The sequence below is a fragment of the Dipteris shenzhenensis genome, chromosome 23 (genome assembly GCF_047967505.1).
Source record: "Dipteris shenzhenensis isolate YYH24624 ecotype China chromosome 23, Dip_SZ_1.0, whole genome shotgun sequence".
Classification (NCBI taxonomy): Eukaryota; Viridiplantae; Streptophyta; class Polypodiopsida; order Gleicheniales; family Dipteridaceae; genus Dipteris; species Dipteris shenzhenensis.
In genome coordinates this window covers 31,751,168-31,779,090 of record NC_141618.1, presented here as the reverse complement: position 1 = coordinate 31,779,090, position 27,923 = coordinate 31,751,168, and the positions used below count along the sequence as shown (strand labels likewise).

Below are 27,923 nucleotides of genomic sequence, written 5' to 3'. Positions count from 1 at the left end.
AGTTTCATCGCCGGAAAGTCCTCCAAAACTGAGAAAAACCAGTCAACCAGCGCGTGGGACCACTCGAAATTCAACAGAAAGCTGTAGCTTTGCAAGAGGAGAGGCCCAGGAGGCAGTAGAAGAAAAAAGGTTCAGAAAAAGCCACTTTTGCAAATTCGACCAGCAAAAGAAGTGCTCAGCTCTGCCCGTTCTACCAAACGCACGGAGGGAAAAGCATATCACTACGAAGAGGAGGCAGAGGGGAAGCCATCGGGCCAAACGGAAGTCGAGGAATCCAAACGGGTGAGGAGTTATGAAGAAAAACGGAATTCAGCTGAAGGAGGCTGAAAAACCAGTCCAAAATCTCAACAAAGGGAGAAGATGAGAGAGAAAACCACACATGTGAAGTTTAGAAGGCCCAGGAAGGTCCAGGAATGGCAAAGGAGCATGTAGAAGGCACTAGAGCCACCTGGAACTCTAGGGGGGCCACTGAAGGTACATGGCCCTCTAGGGGGCCCATTAAAAATGCCACATCATCATTTCCCAACAACCACTCTTTTAATTCCTTGGAATGCCTTTGGGCCTAGGGATTAATTACGCTTATGTGCTAAGCACCATGCCGCGTTTAATTACACATTATTAAGCCCACGCTTGGACTTTTAAAACCAAAGTTGTCACGGTCTTGTAGTACATTAAAGTACCTAGAATTTCACGCCCCCGTGACAGACATCTTCACAGCCCACCAGAGAGCCATCACTGTACCAGGCTTCGGTTTCGTCGTAGCGCCTGGATAGATTGATTGATATGGCCCACTCTGCAGCCGTAGTTTACTTTGTCTTTGTCTATGATTATGATGATGATTATGATTTTGTTAGCATAGACTACTGCCTATGGGACAAAGTGCACAGAAAAGTGAACTCATACAAGCCTCAGTGGGCTGAAGCAAAGGGTACGCTAGGGCCCTTGTTGAGTGGCCCGTGAGGTCTCCCGTGGACATTAATATATATTTCTTTCTTTCTTTCTCTCTCTCTCTATATGATTGTTGGTGTTGATCTCGCTACCCGTCTGATCGTCTGTAGCCTCTCCCACTAGCCCATCGCTAGCCTCTCCCCCCTCCCATCACTAGCGCTAACCTCTCCCGTCACCTGCTGCTTTTCTCCTCCCGCCCGTCGCCGCCTCTCCCATCGCTTGCTTCTCCTCGTCTCCATTCCCGTCTCCAGTCTCCAGTTAGGGTAGCAGACCCCAGGCTGAGTGAGCTGAGCCCCTGGCTCAATCTGGGGTGTTAGAGACAGCAAAGAAGCCCCCATCCGCTCACAGACCGTTATGGAGTTCCCGAAGGTGAAAACCCACTAGCCCTATCAGTAAACTGTCCTACTATGATATTGCAGCAACGCCCAGCCCTTATGCATTGCATTACAAGCGAAGGATCAGTTCAGACCCACAGGAACAGATATATTTTCTACAGCAGAAAGTTAAAGAGCTTATGCTCCAACTTGCAGCTCTAGGAAGAAAGATGAAGGACATGGAGAATAATGGCAAGAAGTCAATTATTGCAAAAGTAATACAGCAGAGTAGCACATCACCAACACTTGTTTCTACGGTCACAGTTCTCCACCCAAGTCAGCTCAGCCAAGGAGGAGATGACCACCGTAGCCAGCCACAAACTCAACAACGAAGACCTTTATGCAGAAGTCAAAGAGCAGGAAGCTATAGTGGCCGATAGGAAAATACTACGAATTGGAGGGCTACCAAAGGAATGCATTAGCTGCCTCGAGGATGATGCAGGGTACACACCAGAGGAGAAATCCACATGTCTCAAGAAGGGGATACCACAAGTTGATTGGGATGAAAATGATACTGGCTGTATCGCTCAGATACGCACACACGCACAAGTGTATTTCAAGGAAAGGGTAGGAAGAGTCAGGATTCTCCGAGAGACAAATAAGCTGAAGGGTACAAGGGTGTGGATATCTGAAGAGCTAACTCCGACTCAGCTCAAACAAAGGAATATTGAACCCTCTAAAGTGAAAGATGCACGCAAAGCTGGAAAATGGGCAGTCTACCGAGATGGACTGGCATTAATTAGAGATTTCAAATCTAATCCCAAAGACTCTGCATTTGCTACAGCTGCCTCACTATTTAGGGCTTTCATGATTTGAAGGCTCCTCTCCTGCAAGAAAATTTGAAAAGCCTCAAAATTTTCCAAACCCTAAATTCTGCTAAACCCTAATTTTCAAATTTTAGGGCCTTTCTGTTTTGTGCATCCCATTTTAGGGCATTTCTGTTTTTTGCATCCCCTGAGCTATATTGAAGTCTTCTACATGTAGACATTTGGGGATTTCTCAAAATTCATGTAATTTTATTACTATCTTGTACATTCATTTGGGCATTTTGCCTCCTTCGAGCATAATTGCTCAAATTTGAAGATCTTCTACGCATTCAATGACGGAATCCCTCTGTGATTCCCATGACACGTGTGTTACTTTAGGATTACAGAGCACAGTATGCTGATTAAGCACATTGTGTAGTTGTATTCATTCTACGATTGATATACAAAGCTATGTATGCTAGTGACATATGCTAAATAAAGTGGAGAAGTTCATTCTTCTAGATACTTTGAGTGTTTCTTGTTGATGAAATTTAAGCCTTTGAGTGGAATTCTATGCAATTCATGTTTTTAATGTCTCAAATAATGGCATATTTTCATTTCACCGACGGGGGTCACAATAGCCCTGATCAGATGCAGAGCTACAACCACGAGACGTGCCACGACCACACCTCTGAGTGGCCGACAGCACTCTATTGCTGACTTCATGCCTCCACTGCCTCATCCATCCTAATATCTTGCTGCTGATGATGATGTTGACAATGATGCTGAGATTGATATATAGTCGACCATCGACATGACTATGTTGTACTTAGGAGATATACTGCCATTTTGCATTGGTATGGATGCTCATTTAGTAGCTCCACTACCACAGCTTGTTGTATCAGGATTTTCACAATCTCACAGACCCATCGGTCTTCTGAAGACTTTAATAAACTCTCTCTCTCTCTCTCTCTCTCTCTCTCTCTCTCTCTCTCTCTCTCTCTCTCTCCCCTTCAAAGGCATTTCATCTGTGGCGGATGTACTTCAGGATGATGGCACAATTCTATCTTTTGCTTTGGCTGCTCGCAAATATGGCTTGGGAGCTCATTATCGTCCTTTATGGCATAAAATTTCAGCAATGCTCCAACCGTACTTGCCGGTACCTCATTTAGAAATTCAGCATCGGCTTGAGGATTGGAGTTTATGCTCTCCTTCCTCATATGTCCGTCCTTTAAAGCTCTCACATATTACACTGTCATCACTATATAAAGTGTTATTACCTCCACCTTGGATTTCCAACAGAGTAAATACTGTTTGGCATATGGATCATCCAATGAAGTGGTGGAGGAAAAGGCTGCGTCTCCTTTGGCATTACAAAGTCCCTCTTCGACAACAGCTTTTCCTATGGCGAGTTCTCCTTGGCATTTTTCCATCTGGACAGTTACTCGCACGCAGACATATTGCTTCAGCTGTTTGTCACCGATGCTCGCACTCTACTGAATCAGTGCTCCATATCTTTTGGTCCTGTCCAAACACTTCTGCTCTCATTGCTCTCATCAGACAGAGGCTTCGACAACGATTTCCTACTGTCACTTTTGACAGATTTTTCTGGTTGTTTGGATTTCATCCCCAGAGACAGGGTTTTGATTTATTTTTTGTATGGGTGAGATATTGGACCCTATGGACTTTATGGCTGGATAGAAATCACAGAGTCTTTGGTGATCCACTATTTTCATCCTTTCTTTTTTTCAAACGATCTCTGCAACAATCATTCTACGATTGTTTTCAGACTCGTTTGATAGATCAGGATGTGTATACAGCTTATACTGAGATCTTTTGTTGAGTAGTAGCTACTTCGTTTTGAAGCAGCTATGAATCTAATTATTTCATCGAAATAAAAGATTTCTTCTCACAAAAAAAAGTGTGTGTGTGTGTGTGTGTGTGAGAGAGAGAGAGAGAGAATCACGTAACATGGCCACACTCATCCTGTTAAAACAATAACAGACTACCAATGTAACCCCATGCGAGTCAAACCATAAGCTTCATCCCGCATAGCAGGAAGTACCTTGACGGCATATGTTAATGACATGGTCTACACACATGGTTGGGTGGTGACAACACTGGAATCGCACATACCAGCACACCCACACAACACATGATCTTCCATTTATATGAATGGCATTGTCTACACTAAGTAGAGCATGGCCCCAACCTAAGACAGAATACTTGAGGATTGAATATAAAGCCACGAAATGACTGAGTATTGGACTGCTTGGAAAGAGAGAGAGACCCCTTACTGTCAGATTCAAAACTGGTCAGCTGTCGGGTATAATGTCCACAGTAGCATACTCCTCTATAAGTTGATACCAGTTTATAAGTCTCATACATCAAGAAGCCATTGACAAAAAGACTTTATGACTCGCCTTAAGACACGTGCTTGAATGATTGAGGGCTACATGTACTGGCATTTCAATTTTAAAATACAAAAAATGCTTATGTATACTTGGACCAAACCTGTGTATTGAAAAAGATTGTAGCGAGGTCGTTGTACTCATTTTGACTTGAGCAATGGAACTGCACAGCCAAAAAACAAGAACAGCCAAACACGTAACGACAGTGTGTTTCAAAATTAATCAAGATACTTCTGCCCAGCTAAGCATCCCCACTTCACCAGAAATACAATTAGATAAACAAAACACATGGTTTCAGAAGCATAGAATGATGCTCTAATTTTGCAAAGGGCATACAAAACTAACAAATGGCTTTTATGTTAGCACAGGATTTCAAGACAGGCTTCATCTTGAAAATTATTCCAGCAAGAAAATAACTATTGAATCCTTTGAGTTGAAACTAACTATAAAATGGCAAAGTATTTCCCTCATGGGATAATGCTTGAGCACATGATAAAAGGTACCAATTTCCAACAGACTTGCCATAAAATTTAAAGCTTGCAGCCATGAACCAAACCATTACTTTTCCGCTTGCGTGCCACTTACATTTACGTAGTTTCCATACGTCCCTTCAGGACGAGGACAAACAATGTCGGGGTATTTTTCTGCGTCGGGACAAGGTGTACATTTGGTTAACAGTGGCAAACCAAACGAAAGGATTGAAGTAAGTAATGACACCAGGCAAGCTTCCATAATCTGACAGGCGAACAAAACCATAAGTCAAGTTATTCTGCATGAACGTTGAAAGGAATCAAACTGAACAGAAACTGAGGGAATTGTAGATATAGTCTACACAAGGTTCCTGTAAAGTTGCTGCTGTAAGTACCTTAACACGATCACCCTTTTTGTGAAGTGTGTTCCGACGCCATGATGACAGGGACAGTGTAAGCTGGTTAAAAAGGGCACCTGATGTCAGCAGCAAGCTCAAGGTCAAAATCGATAAGATCAACGAATACACAACCCAAAACTGCGTGCACAGATCAGAGGACTTAAATCCAGCACTGAAGTGTTCCATCAATCATAACTGTTCCACAAAGCATTGCCAGATCAATTTTCCTTTAACTCCTCACAGAGAGCATTGCCAAATCAACACAATCCAAGCAACAGAGAACAACGACAATGTCTAACCAAGGAGTCCTCCAATGACACCAAGCATAGCCATTGGTAAAAGCTCATAGAAAGAGTAGTCCTCCTGGCCTCTGATGCAAACATGACAGATTCAAAGATTCAGAATTCAGAACCGTTACAAACGCCCCCCTGCCACTTCCCACCCAAGCCCCCCCCTCCCCCCTTTTTCAAAAAGAGTGGATCCAGATATAGAACATAATATTGAACGTCTTAAAAGAAAGATAGGCCTGTTACCCTGATATATCCCAAATAATAAATCCACCGGATCCAAAATGCCCACAGTTCCCGTTTGTGCACCAGCCCATGGCAGATCGTACCACAACTGCCACCACAGCTGAAGTAAAGAAGACTCTCCAGAGCAACTGGCTCCTCCACCTATGTAAGCATCCAGAGTGATGTCGATTAGTAACTTCAATACATTCAGCATATCTTTAATCACAGAGACTTAGGCATCATCCTGTCTATATGGATGCAAATATATATTTGCTTACCTTGAGCTTGCTGGTAATTGTCAAGAGTGTGGAAGTTATGTGAATCTCCCATGAGCAAGATTCTCACGGTGATTATCCAATATTGCCAAATGCCCCATATTAATGGGCCCCTTATATAGGCTCTAGCCCCAGTGCTGCTAAAAATAGCGAGAGCCCTAACTCGTCCACTGCCCACCTGAGAATCACCTGCCTAGACCCTAGCACCCCCAGGATATCAAAGCTAGTCTTGTGTACCTAAGCACACGTCAGATACGATCCGTGCACATGACAGTAGGTGTTGCTCAATCTTGGGACCTAAAAACATGTCCCATGGAGCCCACAAAGCAAGAGTTCACAAGGGGAGCATGCCATCAAAATCACAGAGCGATAGTGAAGATGAGGGTACTTTCGAGAGGTACCTAGCTTGCTACAAAGGCAAGCAACACCAAACTAAGTTTAAAGGGAATCTATTTTATTGGAGACTTCATTAGATTGCTTTATGGTCGATGTTTGTACTAGAGTTCTCTATTGGTCAGACAATGGATTGTAAAAGCCATCCATATAGACACAGGGGGAGTTCTTATTGAGGCGGCTTTCAATGCCTACTGCAAGATTTCCTTGTAGGTTGGTGGCGAGGACTTCAACAAGTTCGAGTTACTGATCAATGAAGGTGATCATGAGGCTTCTCAAAATTGGCCCAATCACAAAATGCTAGAAGGACTAGCTAGTTGATCCCGTCGAAGCCTTTCAGTGGAGACTTGGGATCCGAAGGATCAAAGGAGGATGATCACACTCATGGCAAATCAGATGGTGAAAGTATTATTTCAAAGGCAACTAGAGGAATTTCTACCTGTGAGGATCTATGTGAAGCAATCACAGGGAGGTTCCATGGACCTGGATACAATTCAAAGACGAGTTGAAATTGACTCCTAAGTCCAGGTGCTTTGCAAGATGGTCACTTGTCATGCCTCGACATCTATGGAGTCGACAAGATGGGACTTTGTGTTGGACTTGTTGATGGTACCTAGAGTGCATGAAGACAATGGCATATACCTAGATGAATCTAGGAACATTCCCAAACTCATCCTCTAAAAACACAACATAGTGCAGTCTCAATCTCACAATAGTCACTCATAAGATTGAAAACCATAAACTCCATCACGCATAGCAAGGACTAGCTACTATGACATACCCACTGACGTCATCAATGTTCACAATCGAGAATTAGTACCGTAAGCCATTGGTGCTCCACAAAAAGAGCCTGTATATCGCATATATGGAGTCAGACTTGGAAGAGCAAGAGCTACACAGTCATGGACCAAAAATTGAGGACGCCTTCCAATTGTTCAAAGCTTCTCCATGGGAGGTAATAGAGCATCTGCATCGACAAGAGGGCATCGGCCCACAGTGGGTTGCTTAGAAGGGATGTTGCGATCAAGGGTCACCCTTCCACATGTGAGCCCCCATATAAGGAGGACATGGGGGAGTTGACATGCGGCAAGGGATGGGAGAAAGAGAGGACAGAGATAGGGCTGCTATGGTGGTAGCAATATGGCTGCCACATGGATAGCAAGTACATGTCCTTCTTGGATTAGACTTACCCTGGTCCACTTCATCGGCTAGCTGTGTGCCTTGCTTTAGGGCCAGCATAAGGGCTGGAAGGCTAGGAGCCCAAGCACGGGTTCGAGGGGCTGGGAGAAAGGCCAACAAATAGGGTCATTATATGGGTCAAAGGGAGGCCAGTCGGCAAGAGGACAGCTACAGCCAGCAGTCTCTCTAGTCCAATCAGATTAGGGGCTAGGTTGTCTCTTGTCTTCGAAGATTACAAACTAGCCAAGTCCACCTGTCTAGGAGCATACCGTTAGGCCTCTCCAAGCAGTTCAATCTGTAGGTGTTTTGGCCTTCCAGAAGCAAAAGGCACACGAGTCTATGGAGGGTGAGCAAGACCCCTTCAAGAAAAATGTTAGAAAAAGGTTACAAACCCAATTGTTATATGGACAAGCGGCTAGTAGACCAAGGGTAGACCTTCTTTGCAAGAGGCAAAGGCGGTAGCGTAAGCTTGGAAAAGGCAAGACCAACAATGACACAGTAACTATTGCAAAAGAGGAGTTCTTTCTACTCATATAGCACAACTTAGCTCATGCACTATACGAAGACACTGATGGATGGTTTATGCTGATAGGAGCGCCTTGAGACACACGTCCGACTATAAGAACTGGTTCAAGATAATGCAGCCCGCACATTGGGATTCATCAGTGACTATTGGAGTGTCACGGGGGTGTAAAATTCTAAGTACTTTAATGTACTACAAGACTATGACAACTTTGGTTTTAGAGGTCCAAGTGTGGGCTTAATAATGTATAATTAAATGTGGCACGGTGCCTAGCACATAAGCGTATACCTAGATGAATCCAGGAACATTCCCAAACTCATCCTCTAGAAACACAACATAGTGCAGTTTCAATCTCACGAGAGTCACTCATAAGATTGAAAACCATAAACTCCATCACGCAAGCAGGGACTAGCTACTATGACATCCCCACTGACGTCATCAGCACCCAACAGTGGGTATAGACCATAGTATAAAAGTATGCTCTCACACATACAAATCCACACACCCACACATACTTGAGCATCCATTTATACAAAGTCTTCGTACTGAGTTTCTGTCGGCACTCCGGAGGTGAAGGGCAAACCTAGCCATGACGAAGACTAGCACTAAAGGAGAAGGCTAATCAAAAAGTAGTCCAAATCTCTTCATTCAAGCTACAATTGCTTGTGAAGTCTAAACGATTTCATTTTAGTCTCTCCCAAACGAGCATCTAAATCTAGCTGATAGGGCAACGCACTATTTAAGATAGAAAGAATTATCGCAATACCAGCAGACCGCAACTTGGACGAAAACTTCACAAGGTGAAATTTGCATGTCCGCTAATACGGCAGAAGCATATACCTAGATGAATCCATGAACATTCCCAAACTCATCCTCTAAAAACACAACATAGTGCAGTTTCAATCTCACGAGAGTCACTCATAAGATCGAAAACCATAAACTCCATCATGCATAGCAGGGACTAGCTACTATGACATCCCCACTGACGTCATCAGCGCCCAACAGTGGGTGTAGACCATAGTATAAAAGTATGCTCTCACACATACAAATCCACACACCCACACATACTTGAGCATCCATTTATACAAAGTCTTCGTACTGAGTTTCTGTCGGCACTCCGGAGGTGAAGGGCAAACTCAGCCATGACGAAGGCTAGCACTAAAGGAGAAGGCTAATCAAAAAGTAGTCCAAATCTCTTCATTCAAGCTACAACTGCTTGTGAAGTCTACACAATTTCATTTTAGTCTCTCCCAAACAAGCATCTAAATCTAAATCTAGCTGATAGGGCAACGCACATAAGCGTAATTAATCCCTAGGCCCAAGGGCATTCCAAGGAATTAAAAGAGTGGTTGTTGGAAAATGATGACGTGGCGTTTTTAATGGGCCCCCTAGAGGGCCATGTACCTTCAGTGGCCCCCCTAGAGTTCTAGGTGACTCTAGCACATAAGCGTAATTAATCCCTAGGCCCAAGGGCATTCCAAGGAATTAAAAGAGTGGTTGTTGGAAAATGATGACATGGCATTTTTAATGGGCCCCCTAGAGGGCCATGTACCTTCAGTGGCCCCCCTAGAGTTCTAGGTGGCTCTAGTGCCTTCTACATGCTCCTTTGTCATTCCTGGACTTTCCTGGGCCTTCTAAACTTCACATGTGTGGTTTTCTTTCTCATCTTCTTCCTTTGTTGAGATTTTGGACTGGTTTTTCAGCCTCATGCAGCTGAATTCCGATTTTCTTCATAACTCCTCACCCGTTTGGATTCCTCGACTTCCGTTTGGCCCGATGGCTTCCCCTCTACCTCCCCTTCACAGTGATATGCTTTTCCCTCCGTGCGTTTGGTAGACCGGGCAAAGCTGAGCACTTCTTTTGCTGGTCGAATTTGCAAAAGTGGCTTTTTCTTGACCTTTTTGCTTCTACAGCCTCCTGGGTCTCTCCTCTTGCAAAGCTACAACTTTCTGTTGAATTTCGAGTGGTCCCACGCACTGGTTGGCTGGTTTTTTAGGACTTTCCGGCGATGGAACTGCTCCAAAACCTTCTCAATGCATTCCTCTCTGAAGCACGCTTCTTTTAAGCCCAAGAACTCCCACTTCTTCACGATAGAAGTGCTTCTTTTCGCATTTTTCAGTGGAATTCTTGCTGGTCGGCTCTTGTAAATGCTCTTTCTTCATGCCTTTGCACTCCTCTTTGGCTGAGAACGCAATTGGGCATTGGCTACTATGTCCTCTTGGCGATTGAGGACTTGGTTCGAGTTTTCAGGCTTGGTGAGTTGTGATTTTGCTGCTGCAATTTCTTTTTTCCATAAGCGCGGTTGGCCTCGTGCGCCGCCTCTTTCTTGGTTCAGAGGTGCCCAAGTGATGCTACATGAGTCATTCTTTGGTTGGGTACTTTGCTGATTTTATTTTGGAGCTTTGAAAAGCTTTGTGAATGCCATCTGGAAACCACTCAAAGAGAGTGCAGCTGGGGTGCGGTGTGATTGCATCTAGACTACCAATGGAATTGCACTCGGAAAAGAGAATGCCTTTGGATTGAGCCTATGGGTTAAGTGCACTTATGTGATGGTGTCCTATGCTTGAAAGCCTTGCGAAGGCTCAGTGAATTGGGGCTGCGTGCTCAGTTGCAGGGAAGGTCTCCTAGATGCAACTTGTAATCATTTCACTGTGAAATATAAAGAAATACCGAAAGGGGCGCCACAGTGTTTGGGGCCAATCGGGTGCACTTGTCTATGTTTGTTGAGCAGAAGCATTCTAGCCTCCATCCCTTTTTCAATGGTTTTGTTTGTGAACAAATGGGTAAATGCCAAATGGTGATCATGCAATGGTTAATGGTTGTGATATATGCTTTGTGAGCTGTAAATAAGTGCTGAAGTGATTAAAGGTTTAGTTCCACTGCCCTCTGAGTGATTAGAGGCCGGTTTCATGAGACTGCAAAAGTACTCAATAGAATGGATTGGGAGCATTCAATTCACCACACATCTAGGTGAGAACAAGGTTCTTACAAATGTTCTCTATGTTCATGATCTATGCAAGAATCTGCTTTATGCTAGCGAGATCACAAAAAACGGAATGAAGGAAAATTTTGATGACTGAGAGATCCTGAACCAATCGAAGGATTCGAGAAAGATCGTGCCATGAGGAAAAGAACAACTTTGGATTTAAGAGATCGATGGATTGTTGGCTAACATGGATGCAAACACTTCAAAGTTGTGGCATGAGAGATTGGGCACGTCAACTAGGGGCTTTCTCGAAGATGCACAAGGCTGAATTCGTGGGTGGACTTCCACTCGTTGCAGACAATGCAGAGGTCTACTAGGCTTGCATGAAGAGCAAGCAGCATCGGTAGGTAGGCGCTCTCCAAGGAGACTACAAAGAAAGGTCCTGATACGATATAAGGATTTGGGACACCAAGCATATGCGTAGGTCTCCGTATAGCAACCCATACACAAGCGTGAACCCTCTGTACGTGCACGTGAATTAGCCCATGAGCAAGCCGTACAACCACAGCTACCTCTAGAACGACCGTACAGTACCGAATAGGCGTCCGTACGTTGGAGAGTCGTACTCCTTCGCTTGTTCTTTCGTACAATGGCGTATACAGACCGTGAAGGCCCCGTACGTTTTCGTGTGTGAGCTCGTGTTCACCGATCTCTCCCCCGACTAGCCCATCCCAGGTGCTTCCTATGTTCCAATCAAATAAGAACCTTCTGGAGTTGGCTGCATGCGATTGCCACATGGCGAATTGCCACGTGGTAGACCCACGTCAAGATGGGGATTTTGGACCCCAAGGCCCTCTTTGGACCCCTCCTAGGGTCCATTAGCCCTTCACTTGCCCCAAGGCATATTTAATGCCTAGGAGCCCCCTTTTTCACACAAAACAACCTAGGCCTTGCCCTTTACTTTTCATAGCGCCAGAAATCACGCCCTCGTGACAACTAGAGTCAAGAGAGAGTCGAAAGTCAAAACATTCCAAACCGACATAGGGGGAGATTTCACTTTGGAGGCTTCGACGCCTACAGCAAGAACGAAGGGATCAAGGGACAGTTGACCATGCACACATGTCCACTCTCATAAACACCTGATCTATCTAGATCTGGGTTTATTTGTCCTTAGCCCTAGATTGTCCAATCATGGTTAGGTCCTGGTTAGTACTATCATGTTAGAAAGGACCCAACAGAGGGTACGCACAGCGGAAGACTTATAGTAATGCCCAGGAGCTCACACAGTGTGCGTGTGGGGTGTGGAATCACAAACTTCTTTACTTAATGTGCATCACATAGATGTGCAGACTCATCAATAGACAATGAACCAGCCAGATAGAGAAACCACCAAAAATATGTTTCCATCCAAAACTATGGACACAATACAAAATAGATAGATCCAAAGTCCCACCAATGGTGTGGTCCTTTGATCTAACCACAAGGTCCTTCTCCTATCTGCTCGCTATCTCTAGACTCGAGCCCGCGTGCTCCACCTCGAGCATAAGTAGACTTTCCATCCAAAGATCTCAGCACCTTGCTGCCCTAGTAGGCAGCCTAGGCTTCAGCCCCAAGTGAGCTCAGTCTGCAGCAACTCTGGCCCTGCTTTGCCTCCTGGATGTAGGCCCAAAGATCAGACTTCTGCTGCTCCTGCTGCTCCTATGTTTGCTGACTTGCTGGATAAATTGTGAGGCATCAAGCCTCTCCTTTTAGGGCCTGTCTAAAAACCGACCAGCCTGCCCTAATCTGGCTGACCAGACTGTGGCTGGTCCAGCCCTTTAAGGGCTCACAACCCGGGGCTTTTGGCCCCACACTTCTAGGGCCTTTGGCCCTCCAATCTAGGCAAGGGCCCAGCCCTATATAAGCCTGCCTGGCCAACCTGTGTGGGCTATAAATATGCCCCCCAGGGTCAGTCCCTTGCAGCCCTCCTTGCTGCTGCCTCTGGACACCTGGGTGCCCACTCTCCAGCCCTAAACCAGGGCCTCCAAACAGTCCCAAAACCTGCTCCACATCTGCGCTTATCCATCCTGCACATCCTGCCATCATTGCGCCTCTGCCAGGCTCTTCTCCAATAGTGTACAGAGCCGTACACCCTGCAGATGTCAGCGCCATGTGATCGCCTCCTATTCTGGGTCCCTTGTGCTGGCTACTGCTTCACCTTTTGCTGCTGCAGATCCATCCTAGCTGTGGGTACTTTCCATGGTCTTTGATGTGAGGTGCTGCCCATGTGGCAGCCCCCTCTCTTTCTTCTCTCTTGGGCACATCTTGCCCCAGGTCTCCCTCCCCCACGCTCTCCTCATTTGGGGGCTTACAGATGGGGAGGTGACCTTTCCAACACCCCCTCACCGACACATCTCGGTCCAATGCCAACACGTCGATGACTATGCTCCAGTAACTCCCTGGTCGTAGTCCTCTGGAACTTTTCGATGTCGAAATCTTTTCCTGGCTTTTCATCCAATGGCTCCTGCTCCAACAGGTCTCGTTCCGCTTCTGCATACCATCCTGGTACACTGGTCCATCTTTGGTAGCACCTCCTGGCACCACCTCCTTCAGTCACATTCCCGCCTTCGAACTCGAGCAACCCAGCCGTCACAATCTTCCAGTTGTCCCCCTCATAATGAGTGAACAACCTGGAGTCTTCCAGGCACCATGCTCTAAGGGTCTGTTTCAACCCGTCTTTCCTTTGGCAAGGTCTATAACCAATGAATATTTCCAGTTTACCTAGACCATGAACTCTCGCTGAGTTCTCAAGCAAGTACTCTTCTGGCTTCAATACTCTTTGTCCATCACCTTCAAGCAATCTGCGTCCGAGATTTGAAGAAGCACCAATACTTCCCCTTCTGCCTTCGAAAAAGGCCAATTCCTACAATCTTGTATCACCTGAGACAAATGAAGAACAGAGTCTCTCCACCGCATGCTATAAAGGCTCAAATGCAAAATATCAAGTACATACCACACTGTTGTACTGCCTGTGTGTTTGCTCTGGAAGCAAACCCTGTCCCTCATTGAGGCACCCACCAAAAGCCTGTGTAATCCTGTACTGTCCCCTTCTGAAGTATAGCATCCATCTGACCATGAGAACCCAGGGCCCTCCATGGAATCCACCCTCGTGTCAGTATCGACAGCCACACACCTAGAAGGTACCAAGCGCTCCATGCTGTCCTTCACCTTCACAAAGGCATTTGACTCCTCGTCAACCCACTTCACCTCCACAAAGGCATTTGACTCCTCGTCGACCCACTTCTCTATGTCAAACATCCTCACTGTGATTTCTGGATCAACATATCTGACCTTGGTAACACTCGGTGATGTCACCAGGAACAACTCTTTGAATACCACATTTGCTTTGGCCTCTCCCTCTGAATCTGAGTCGGACTCCTTTTTGTTTTTCTGATCCACCTTTTTCCCTTTTTCTTTCTGCAGTCCTTTGCAAAATGTCCTGGCGTATCACAGTAGAAGCACTTCTTCTTCTGCTTCCTTTTAGAAGTCCCGTAGTCGTTAGAGTCGTCTTTTTAGAATGTCCTCAAACGTCACAGGTTTGGTACCCTGTCCTGCTGTCACAGTCATAACAAAGCTCTTGAAACTCCAAGGTAGCCTCCTCAGGACCATCAAGGTGAAATGGCATGAGTCTGTCTTCTGACCAACTGCAGTTTGTTGATCCCTCACCACCTTAACCTTCGTCAAGTGGCTATGTTCCGTATATCCTTCTTCCATATCAAGATTGTAGAGTTGATGCTGAAGAAGCAAAATCCGAGAGGTGTTGTCCGTCTCGTACAAATCCTTTAGAGTGACCCACGCCTCTATTGACGTCTCGGCCAACTGGATATGTTGAAGAACAGAGTCGGCCATAGTCCCTATGATCAATGCCAGGGCATGGGCATCTCCGTCTTCCCAAGCTTCGAGCTCCTCTCTGTCTACTACCATGACTATCTCCCCTTTCCTGTCCACCATGTCCTCCGGCTTCGACTCCACTCCCGTGGTCAGCTTCCACAACTTTTGAGCCACTAAATGACTCCGGATCGTCACTTTCCAGATCGGGTAGTTGGTCCCGTCCAGTTTCCCAAACTCTCCAAAGTTAGGGATAGTGAATGAGAGAAAACTGGGGGAGGAGGAAGGGAAAGCAAGGGCTGAAGAGGCTGTTGAGGTCGACATCTCTGCTGTTTATACCACACAGCAAAGTCAACCAAACTCAATTTCAGTAAACCAGAACTCTGAACACACCTGACTGGAACCTGGGTCACCCTCCTCGCAAGGGCACAATCCTCCAGTCGTGGAAGTCAATTCCCAAGAGCTTCTGAATCAAGGTCGTCCTTCAACAAGGTCCCTGCCTTCAAGCTCCCACACCTGTGAGCCTCCTACTTGGGCTCTGATACCATGTTAGAAAGGACCCAACAGAGGGTACGCACAACGGAAGACTTATAGTAATGCCCAGAAGCTCACATAGTGTGCGTGTGGGGTGTGGAATCACAAACTTCTTTACTTGATGTGCATCACATAGATGTGCAGACTCATCAATAGACAATGAACCAGCCACATAGAGAAACCACCAAAAATAAATTTCCGCCCAAAACTATGGACACAATACAAAATAGATAGATCCAGAGTCCCACCAATGGTGTGGTCCTCTGATCTAGTCCCACCAATGGTGTGGTCCTCTGATCTAACCACAAGGTCCTTCTCCTATCTGCTGGCTATCTCTAGACTCGAGCCCGCGTGCTCCACCTCGAGCGTAAGTAGACTTTCTGTCCAAAGATCTCAGTAGGCAGTCTAGGCTTCAGCCCCAAGTGAGCTCAGTCTGCAGCAACTCTGGCCCTGCTTTGCCTCCTGGATGTAGGCCCAAAGATCAGACTTCTGCTGCTCCTACTGCTCCTATGTTTGCTGACTTGCTGGATAAATTGTGAGGCATCAAGCCTCTCCTTTTATAGGCCTAGGGCCTGTCAAAAACCGACCAGCCTGCCCTAATCTGGCCGAGCAGACTGTGGCTGGTCCAGCCCTTTAAGGGCTCGCAACCCCCAGGGTCAGTCCCTTGCAGCCCTCCTTGCTGCTGCCTCTGGACACCTGGGTGCCCACTCTCCAGCCCTAAACCAGGGCCTTCAAACAGTCCCAAAACCTGCTCCACATCTGCGCTTATCCATCCTGCACATCCTGCCATCATTGCGCAGCTGCCAGGCTCTTCTCCAATAGTGTACAGAGCCGTACACCCTGCAGATGTCAGCGCCATGTGATCGCCTCCTATTCTGGGTCCCTTGTGCTGGCTACTGCTTCACCTTTTGCTGCTGCATATCCATCCTAGCTCTGGGTAGTTTCCATGGTCTTTGATGTGAGGTGCTGCCCATGTGGCAGCCCCCCCTCTTTCTTCTCTCTTGGGCACATCCTGCCCCAGGTCTCCCTCCCCCACGCTCTCCTCATTTGGGGGCTTACAGATGGGGAGGTGACCTTTCCAACATGTCAGGGATGTAACCCACATCCACATCAAGGAAAATACATATTACATGCAGCACATAAACCAATCCTACAACTTTCTTTGCTCCACACACAACCACGTTTTTGTTGGCAAATACCCCGTACACGTGATTGTAGCATAGAATGGCTAAAGACAACGTGTAGATAGAATAATGTCTTTGCAATCACCAACCGAGAAAGTAAGACACCTAATGTGGAAGATATACCACGGTACACACCCTGTTATCATGCTTCACGACTAGAAAAGGAAATAGAGAGCATTTTCAGAACTGAGAGAAAATACGGAGACGTACATCCAAAATAGATCTCATCTATAGAGAAGAAATCCATACAAAGGAAGTTTCAAAAGCATACCAACACCTAGATTTGGCAGCACCGACACAAGCTTTTTTGTTTTGTTTTGAGAGCAGGTGCTTACACCCACCAGACATCTCATGGAAAAATCTTCCCCCCCGCCTTATTTATTTGACGACATGAGCTCTGTTTGCTGGGCGCTCTGCAGTAGAACTCCTCTTGGATTGCCCACATGCTTCTCGTAGGCTTCAGCAGCTTGCTCTAGGGTCAGCTCCGCTTGCTGCTGCCTCCTACACCCACATGCACTCTCCTGCAGCCACTAGGTATGTGCAGAGTAGAGCCCAATACTGGCTGAAGGCTGCACCTGCAATATACTCGGAAGTGCCCCAACAATGGGGTCTTTTATAGGGGATAAAACCCTCCTGTCTGGCCAACCAGACCTATTGATTGGCCGACCCATTCAGGCAGCCAAACGACCCAGAACAGGTCCTCAGACTGCCAACTCAGTCTGTTAATGATCCGACCAGCAGCCAGGTCAGCCGACCGGCTGCTCACATCTTCTGGCCTATTCGATGTCTTCTGCTTGCACCTTCTGCTGGCTGCATGCAGCCCATCTGGCCACTGCATGGACCTGTACCAGGGCCTGCACAGCAGCAAATGTGGTTGCAGTACTACACCAGATCCTAAAGGGCTGCCCACATGGTGCTTGTTCGCTCAATCTGCCTCTCTCCCCTACCTATGCACATGTGGCACAAACTACAAGGAACAACCTGTAGGTGTCAAGCCCCATTGCTCTCCTCATTTGGGGGCACACAGGCAGAGCATTGACCCTATACATCCAACACATTTGCTAGAGCTAGTAGTAAGTACCTGAATAAACGCATAGAGTCGTACATCTTCAAATCAAATATTGGTATTTGTAGACATCATGAAAGAGAACTTCAATTGATTAATTTCACAGAAGTAATGGCCATTTTAAATTTAAACATGACATTGATATCAATATACCTTTGTAAGACTAGAATAAGTCCAATCATACAAATTTAGATTTTTTGTTGTTCTGACAACCAAAAATCTACACAAAAAATAAAAGAGAAAATGAAAGAGAAGAACAAAGAGGTAAACAAAAACTTTTATGAAAAACAAAAGGAAGACATACTTAGCAAGCAAAGCAACACTCATGTCGTCATCAGTGCCCAAGCATAAGCAGCTATACTGGGTTTCTAAAGACCCGCGGAGTCTCTTGGGCAAACCCAATGCACCCTCTCGATCCACAAGACAGAGAAGCTTCAAGATGGGAGCACACAAGTTCTAATACATCAAATAAACAAAAGAGAAAGAAAACAAGAAATAAAGAAGAAAGGAAGAAGGTGACTAAGCAAAAATAAACAAGCAAGTCAAGAAACAAAATCTTCAAGCACTAAAATACATCAAATAAACAAAAGAGAAAGAAAACAAGAAATAAATAAGAAAGGAAGAAGGTGACTAAGCAAAAATAAACAAGCAAGTCAAGAAACAAAATCTTCCAAAAAACTAGAATTAACTCTCTCTCTCTCTCTCTCTCTCTCTCTCTCTCTCAAGGACCCTTTACACTTATGTATTGCTTCCTACAAAGAGGCAAAATTGCAATCCTAACTTAGAAAGCACAAGCATACTCAATCAAACTCTCTTTTGAAACTAAAAGAAAAACGGGCTATTCAGCTCCCCACTTGTTGTTTTCAGCTTATGTTCAATCATTCTAAACATACCTAAGGCCGATACACCATAGATACAAGACTTCATATCTAAGATTGTGCGTACTTTTTCATTATTTTCCTTGGATTATCCCTCTTGTGTAATAGTAAATTGGTCAAATTACTACATTGAGTGATAAAAGACTCCTTAGTTGTATAAAGGCAGGAAAATCTATGGAATTGGGAAGAAATGACTCCATATTTTGCCAAATTAGAAATGTTTGAGTCAATGTGAGTTTTATATGTGTAAACCACTATATTCAGGTTGTTCACGTTTATCGTAAATATCAACCTCTAATCCTATGGTAGATTGAGAAAGTCTAAGATCTAAGAAAACACAAGAATCCCCTCTTGAAGTGCAGTTCAGTTCACAAGAGTCACAAGGATAGATTCCTTCTCCAAAAGGACAAGCGTCTTTGTACACAAAGTCTTGAGAGTTAGGAACATCTGGTACAAATAAATCATCTATAAAACGCCTAACTTGGCTAAGCTTATGTAAAATGATAGGGCAAGTATTGATAGAAATAAGACGTTACATAAACTCAAATTCATAAGAGAAAATATAGAAGTTTGCTAAAAAGATGACACAATTAGTACCCATGGGGATTCCTATAATTTGTTGAAACAAAGAATCACCTATTGTGATGTTAAGATTATCTAGAAGAAAATCTATCCAAGAGCAAACATCTTCAACACTTACTACCTTCGTGTATCTTTTCTTTTTAGAACCGATGTCATGATCTTTATTTTTTAGCCACAAAAAGTCAAAGCATAAGGCTGTTTTCTCAACTTTTAGCACTTTACATCTATCTTTGTCAAATCTCAGCTTGAAAACTTCAGCCAGTAGCTTTTTTATTCTAAACTTCAAGTCTTCCAACTCGATCTTTGTGTAAAGCATGGTAAAATCATAGGTTTGACATTGATATCAATATTGTGTGAAAACGTTATTTGTACTCTTTTAAATAGAGAAAATAGCAAAATAACTACCTTTTCACAAGCCAATGCATCATGCATTTGAATTCAAATAAACGATAGAAATCAAATGAGTCCTCCCATCATCACCCCTTCAAAGAGCTACCCATGATAGCATGGTACAACTAACGTCTCAAAATGCTTCAAAGGATGAGTTTTTCCAATCCATACTGATAAATAGCTTTGCGATCTTAAAATGGTTGATTTAAAAAATGAAAATCCAAGCCGTACATACCAAGAAGTAACTTCTTCCAATGCGAAAAGCACACCACCAACAGGAGCCCTAAAAGCTGCAGACACGCCAGCTGCACATCCACACGTCACCTACCACCATAACGGAAATAACTAATCCGTTCAACAAACAGAAACTCAAGCTTTGGAAAGGGTTTTTCAACCTTAACAACAACAAAAATCACAATAGTGCACTTCTCACCAAATCGCGCCGATCTCGATCATTTTTGAACACCCGCAACCATTTCCAATTCACATAATATTTTGTGGAGCCTCCCTACTCAAAAACCAAAAAGATGGCAATTACAATACTTCTTTGCACTTCACTTTCTCCTCGCTCATTGTAAAAATCGGCCTATGAACCAAGCATTACACTTGTTGTACATGTCAAAAGTAGGTCTTGCTCAACAACCAAGTATTATGTGTGTGTATGCACATGTCAATGTATGAACATGTTCATGTGTCCATATGCTTGTGCTTGTGCTCTACGTATGCATTGTATACTCTGTGTTCACATGAGATAAAGACAAAGACATAGGTTATTTTATCAATATTTACAGCCCCCAAACCTAGCCATAGAAACGATCAAATTCAATCAATTATTGTATGCACATCACGATATAGCAAATTGTACAAGTTCCTCAAGAAAAGTGCAATACTCTATTTTGCAAAAGATCTTATCACACTTGTGTGATGAGATATTGTGCACTATTCTTTTCTACAAAGGATCGGGAGGGGAGCGAGGCGTATTCCCATGTGGGTGCTTTAGGACCTTTTAGGACACATGAGCTATACCCATTCACTTCATAACATCAAAAAGAAATAGGCAAGCTTCTAAGTTCTAACACAAATAGTGTTAGAATTTACCCAACAGAGGGTACACACAGCGGAAGACTTATAGTAATGCCCAGGAGCTCACACAATGTGGTGTGGGATGTGGAATCACAAACTTCTTAACTTATGTACATAAAATAGATGTGTAGACTCATCAATAGACAATGAACAAGCCAGATAGAGAAAATAATATATTTCCGTCCAAAACCATGGACACAATACAAAATAAATAGATCCAGAGTCCCACCAATGATGTGGTCCTCTGATCTTACCACAAGGTTCTTCTCCTATCTGCTGGCTATCTCTAGACTCGAGCCCGCGTGCTCCACCTAGAGCTTCTGTAGACTTTCTGTCCAGATCCCTTCAGCCTAGGTGGGCAACTCTCCCAGCTCTCAGTCTGCAGCTCCTTGTCACCTTCTTCACCTCCTGATATATAGGCCCAAGAGAGGGTTCCTTGGCTGCTCCAATCTGCTGGTTCCTGCTGCTGCAAGTGATGATGATCTCAGCACCTTGCTGCCCTAGAAGACAGCCAAGGTCCAGCCTCTTCCTGGCTAAGTCCGCAGCCCTTCAAGCACCCTCTCACCTCCTGGATATAGGCCCAAAGGGTGGCTTCCTGCTGCTCCTTTCTGCCCTGGAACTGCTGGTTGCTGGATGATGAATGAGGGCTGGAGGCCCTCCTTTTATAGGGCACAAGGCCTGCCCCAAAAAACCGACCAGAAGACCCCTTCCTGGCCGACTTTTGTCTGCCCTAAAAACCACCTGGTTGGCTGCCCCTACCAGCCCAACCAGGGCCCTATATAAGCGTCTTTTCTAGGCCCTTTTTCAGCCTTTGTTCCAGGGATTCAGTCCCCCTGGCCAGCCCATCTCCAGGCCTGATTTGCTGGCTCCAACCAGACCCACCAGCCTCAGCCAATGGCCAACCCAGGTGCTGCTGCTCCCTTCCATGGTTGCACCACCTGTAGGCTCTGTCGCAGGCTGTCCATCTGCACACAGATGCCCTTCACATAGGCGCCTTTGTCTATGCAATCCTGCGCCATGTTTGCTGCCCTCCTACCAAGTTAGATCCAGGACTTGCTGTCCCCGCCTTCTGCTCCTTCCACAGGTTCCGTCCGTTGCAGCCATGCTGGTCTCTTTGATGTGAGGTGCTGCCCATGTGGCAACCCCCTCTCTTTCTTTTCTCTTGGGCACATCCTGCCCTAGGTCTCCCTCCCCCATGCTCTCCTCATATGGGGGCTTACCGACGGGGAGGTGACCATTCCAACAAATAGATGACAAACTAAAACACTACAAATTGAGCATTGTTGCCTTACATCTAGCTTGATCAATGATGCTGAGATATACTTTGGTTCATGCTTGATTTTGGTATCAGACCTCCTAGCCACTATTAAAGCCTACTTTTCAGTTTCACAAAGCCATCAACTCCAGAACAATTTGAAGGCGTCCTCCATCTTCGGTCCTCAAACCTACAGCTCCTATTCCTCTAGATCATAGCACCAAACATCCATGGTAACCACCCTTCTCGATCACTAAGATGCCATTGTTTTCAAGCAATCCTAGTACTAACATCACGTTTATATAGCTGTCCCCCTCAGAATTCAAGGACATTCTGGTTCTTGCCAAACATCATGCCTCTAGTATCTGTTCACCATCCGTAACCAAGTAACACACCCAAGCAATGAGATTGTCAAAGGTTGCACGTACAGAAGCATAAAACACGACACAACAAGAGAGAGGGGCAGAGAGAGTGTGACTCAGATCTAAGGCAAGAAGTTCTTGTTACATATACCTTTGTAATACAAAATTAAATCCAATCGTACAAATTCAGATTTTTGTTGTTTGAGATCTTTAGCAGTTGGGACTTCTGCACCCGGGTAAGATAATTCGATAAAGTTAAACAGCCGATCACCACTTGGACCAAAATTCAAAGAGTTTGCATGTCCGCTAAGGTGTACCTTTGTAAGACTAGAATAAATCAAATCATACAAATTCAGATTTTTGTTGTTCGATAATTTTTAGCTGTTGGGGCTTCTTTACAGCAGCGAAAAACGTGCACAAACTCTGTGCATGTGCGTTGGTTTGGGGGGAAGGGGGGATGAAACACCTCCAATAGGGACAAAAGGCCCTATAAATAGGCTGCCATGTGACCGACCTAGATCAGGTCGGTTGACCCGACCAGCCATCCAGCCCAACCAAGATTAGGTCAACTCTGTGGCTTGGTTAGCTAGCCCCAAAACCTGGGTAAACAGGCACAGATATAGCCTGAAACAAGCCCCAAATACAGAGAAAATAGTTCTCCCTTCCAGGGCAGGCATAAGCACTCACTCAAAAGATGCCCTAAATTCTAACACCCTCTCCAAGTCCAAAGAAGAAAGCTGATGAAGATGCCACCATGGAACCTCCAACACCACGAATATTGGATTCACCTCGGAGAGAGAACCTGATAGCCTGGATCCTTGAAACATGAACAACAAAGAGCCCCGTTGAGCTGTGATTTCCCATACCAGTGTGCATGGAATTCCAAGTGAAGAATGCTGAGCTGTATAACACATCAGTCCCAAATCCTCTATATCCACGAACCCCGAACAACGAACTCGGAACGCATCTTGTCCATAGTCTCTGCTACTCATAAGCAATGAGCTTGTGAACACATCTAGTTCATAGCTTTGTCTCCCGAGCCTTTGCTTGCCAGATTTCAATTATAGGATTTCAATTATAGGAGATGCAATCAGCCCGCTCTACCTCCCACAAGCCCTCTTTGTCTGTGGCACATGGGGGGACGCATTCCTCAGCACATATGTATCTTCTAACAATGCCTGGGAAGCTACTATGAGTCGTAACATATGCTCCCCAAAAGTGTTGATCCCTTGACGGTTCCATGCCTCTCATCATACTACCAGCATGAATAGAAGGAAGCTCAAAAAGAACATCTCTATCAAATGTTGGAGGGAGCACTTCGACCTTCCAAGTTCTTACAACATTTTAAAATATCTCACAAAGTTTGCATTTAGTTGGTAGCTCTTTCAAAAGATAAAACACACAAATATCAGCATTCGTTCCATGCATTCCTCAGTATCCACGTCAAGCACTATACAACCTTTTGAGCTAGCCTTATGAGTTATTAACTCACCACTTGCAAGAACAAAGCTGGGAGTTACCTGTTAGAGTTAGCATTCCTGATGTATCATATGTAGAGAAGAAGCGAGGGCCTTTATCGTGGGCATGTGCCCTTGCCAAGGATTCATGGAGGTTCCAGCCTCTTTCAGGACTGATAGGCTACACCACGACGTTGTGCATGACCCAAGAGGTGTACGGGGCTGCACGGCACTGTTCAAGGTCCTGCAGCCATGAAGGCGCATAGATGGCGACCTGACCTACCCTGATCTGGGCTGTCTGCAGCAGGGTGCAGGGCTGTTTACAGACGCCCCTGGTCCTACCTTGGAGGCGCCTTGCTGGTGCCATGTAGGTGCCTAGATGGAGGGGCCAACCAGGCCCCTAACACCGACCTGTGGATCGGATTACAGCGGACCCTGGGTCGGCCAGCCTAGTCAGCTGGTTGGTCAGGTTGGCTAGGAGGAGGACCCCTATATATAGGGCCCTTACCCCATTGTTGTATTCATCTCAGTTGTGGAGGTTTTGAAAGCAGTAGAGGGCCTTTTCTTGAGACCCTTGCAGTGTCTCTCCCCCCCTTTGTGCCATTCAGTTCTTGTGGTGTGTGCTCTCGCTGTTGTTGTTCAATTTCCACCACATTCTCACATGGTATCAGAGCCAAAGGTTGGCTGAAGACGTGGAGGGCACTTGGAGCCAGCGAACTGGGTGGAGTTTCGGGCTGCTGTTTGGGGGTGTTTAAAGAGGAGTGTGGGGAGGTGTGGACTGTCCGGGTGTCCAGCAAGGAGTGTAGTATTTCAAGGGTGTTATTCAGATCTGAAAGTAGGTGTTTTGAGGGACAGGACAGCAACGGCGTGAAGGTATCTTAGGCTTCAAACCTCTTCATTGCCTTCTCCAGCCCTCTCCAATCTTTCTCCTTCAATTTCCTTCTCTACTTTCTTGCCCATCCACCCTCCTTTCTCAGTTCTACTTTCTCTTCATTCCAACATGGCTTCCCTGTCTAAGATGGCGGTGAAGATTGCCATATTACTCACCTCTAGAGGACCGCCAATTGAATGGAAACAATTACGGTGTATGGTGAATTATGATGAAGTCAATCATGCAGTCATATGATCTAGCAGACTTCATCTTTGTGGGGGTACCTTGAACTGATTCCCTTGCAGCAAACCTAGGGATCCTGGAGCAAATGGAGGCTAAGACTATGGGGCAGCTCTAGGACCGGGTCAATGCTAGGGTACGTTCTTTCATTTTCTTGAACTGTACTCCTCAAAATATAAATCATGTTAAGAACATGATGGTAGCCAAAGGGAAATGGAGCAACAATCCTCACCATTTTCAACAATTATTCCAACGATGGTTCCGCCGACGGAACCATCTCCACAGTCAATTTTCTTTTTTGTTTCCAACCACGGATATCCAAGATAGACAAAATATGTGAAGATAGAGTTGGGCAAATGGATCATGCCTGCCTGCTTTTGAAGTGCACAAAATCTTCAAATTTGCTACTTGCCGTTTGTTGCACTATGCAAATTTTAAATTAAAAAGATTAACTGTGGCAATGGTTTTGCAGACGGCACCATCACCACAATTACTTTTCCTTTTTGCTTCCAACCATAAATATCCATGATGGATAGATAATGTGATGACAGAGTTGGGGAAACGGATCATCCACGCTTCTATTGTTATGCCCTCTTATGCCCTGCTTACAAACTACCTTCAATGAAGAGGCTGAAAAGAAGAAGTCGCAAAACTCAAATTAAAAAATTTAACTGTGGCGATGGTTTGCCGATGGATAGTCAAATTTTCTTTTTTCCTTTTACCACATAGAGCTTAAAAATGTATAATGTCAAGCAAAGGAAAAGAAGATGAGAGGTAGAAAGATATGGGGATCCCACCTCAATAAGTGATCAAAGAAACACATGTTGGTCGACACGGCCTAGAAGACACGGGAATAGACGAGAGGGGGGCGAATCTAGGCTCAAGTAAGAGGAGGGAAGAGGGAGGTCCATGTCACGAAAGGGGGAGGGGGAGAGACTCATCATGGAGTATTGTGACGCGAGAAGAGGTTGTAGTGAAGGATTAACGTAAAGAGGCCTTAAAGGGGTCAGGTGAGGGCAAGGGTTCCAAGGAGAGGTACTAGGACAACGGCGCAGAAGGCAAAGGCTGTGAACCTACTAGAATTAGTGCTTCACCAATGCGAGCAACATTCTTTAGTAACGGCGGCACTATCTCACTGATTCATTTCCAAAGCTCGAGGCCGGGGTTGTTGTCTCACTTGTCTAGTTTGCTAAGTTTTGAGGATATCGATAATCTTGCCAACAATGACCGAGCTTGGTGTACAATCGACAAGCAGCCGAGGACAAACAACGAGTCTAAGTAGGGCATCATGCAAACGGATGGATGATGGTGGAAATGGAGGGCTGAAATGATGGAGGGATGAAAGCGGTGGTGGGTTGTCTAGAGACTACATGCATTTATGTTATTCTGAAAAAAGTAGCAAGGGAACCTCTTGAAATATCTGGCAATAGTTCACTAACTCATTCAATCGCACAAAAGGAATAAATCAGACCAATCATTAATGAGTCATCTGATGAACCACGAGTTATTACTATGCCTCATTGAAGGTAGTTCGTAAGCAGGGCATAAGCAGGTGTAGCAGTAGAAACATGCATAATTCATTTGCCCAACGCTATCATCACAGTTCTTGTCCATCATGGATATTTCTGGTGCAAGCAAAAAAGAAAATCGACTCTGGAGATGTTCCGAAGGCAGAACCATCACCACATCCAAATTTTATCTTAATCATACCAATGTAACAACAACTAGCATGAATTTGTTTGCAAGTGTGTAAGTGGGAAACATGATTAGAGCAAAGAAGACAATAGGTGGACAAAAAAGGGGAGAGACGTGGAGTGGGTAAAAGTGGTGGAAGAGAGACTTGGCATGGAAAGCTCTCTGGACAAGTTGGTAAAGATGGAGGGCAAACTTCTTTGCACATTGGCGGGGATGCAAACATGCATCGTTCCTTGTCAAGTACTAATATGCGGGCTGAGAATCGTGATATAAGTGGCGGAAATAATGAAGACGAGGTCCAAGATCGTGAAATGGAAGGAGGACCTCGTATAGAGACGGTTGTTGAAAATCCTTATCATGTGGATGAAGATTTTGAGCAGCAAACACCAGTATCTATTGAGCAATAACATTCTAGCTGTTTGCTGATTTGCCTCCTCTTGCTATTCCATTGTGTGGATGTCAAGTTAACATGAGAATGCGTCCTTTGAGACAACAGGTAACTGACTTAAAGGGTGCAGCCTTGGAGAGGAATAAAAGTTATAGACCACACAAAAGGGATTAGGAACCGTGCGTAAGTACACACATGATGCATATCAAGGCATATGCCTAGATGCTACAAAAAAAAGGCTAATTATTCATCCAAAAACGCTTTGGAAACATAAACAAGCAATCTTTAAAAATGATGAAAAACAATTGAGCCCTTTCACAAACCAACCTGGCCAACCAAAGATGCAATGCAAGCACCAGTATGGACAAGAGGTCCTTCTTTTCCGAGTGCCAAGCCACCTCCCACAGATCCAATACTTCCAAATATCTGAAAATCGAGAACAGACATAATGATAAGACACAACTTATAAGACAATAGGAGGAACTTAATCTCTAAAGCTTCACCTATTAAATCCTTAGAGGCCATGCGCATCCATCTTTCACAAGAAAAAGGGTCAGAACTAAAAACAGATTAAAAAGCATGAATGAACATTGAACAGCAAGCTCATATATTAAGACCGAAGATCCAGAGATGGCACTTATTTCACCACTCCAATTTTGTTAAAAGCTGTGAGACCCATGATCCGTGAATTGATACACAACACAAAATTCATAAACTGAGTTCACATAAGTATAGATGTTTTCACTGTGAGTACAGGCGCTACATTGAAAATCATAGAAAATTCCAAAGAAAACAGAGAAAGCAGCCACCTCTTCCAAAAACACGTTTCAAAATGGTTTCAGTCTATAAACTGTAATAAATGACCACTGAAGACATTCAAAATTTCCCCAGGAAAAGCATTGCTCAACATGCAAGT

General features: G+C 44.9%; 1 protein-coding gene across 2 annotated transcripts in view; it reads right to left on the bottom strand.

The window, feature by feature from the left end:
* CLC-D (chloride channel D) overlaps positions 1–27,923 on the bottom strand; it is an 83,849-nt gene that overhangs the window by 35,745 nt on the left and 20,181 nt on the right. For both annotated transcript variants that reach the window (XM_087394361.1, XM_087394359.1), the window contains exons 5-12: positions 27,335–27,433; positions 20,090–20,164; positions 19,892–19,980; positions 5,881–6,021; positions 5,647–5,717; positions 5,345–5,424; positions 5,065–5,214; positions 4,583–4,642 (exon numbers count right to left, since the gene is read on the bottom strand). In XM_087394361.1, coding sequence (XP_087250487.1) covers positions 4,583–4,642; positions 5,065–5,214; positions 5,345–5,424; positions 5,647–5,717; positions 5,881–6,021; positions 19,892–19,980; positions 20,090–20,164; positions 27,335–27,433 — 765 coding nt within the window. The remainder of the gene's footprint in view (positions 1–4,582; positions 4,643–5,064; positions 5,215–5,344; positions 5,425–5,646; positions 5,718–5,880; positions 6,022–19,891; positions 19,981–20,089; positions 20,165–27,334; positions 27,434–27,923) is intronic.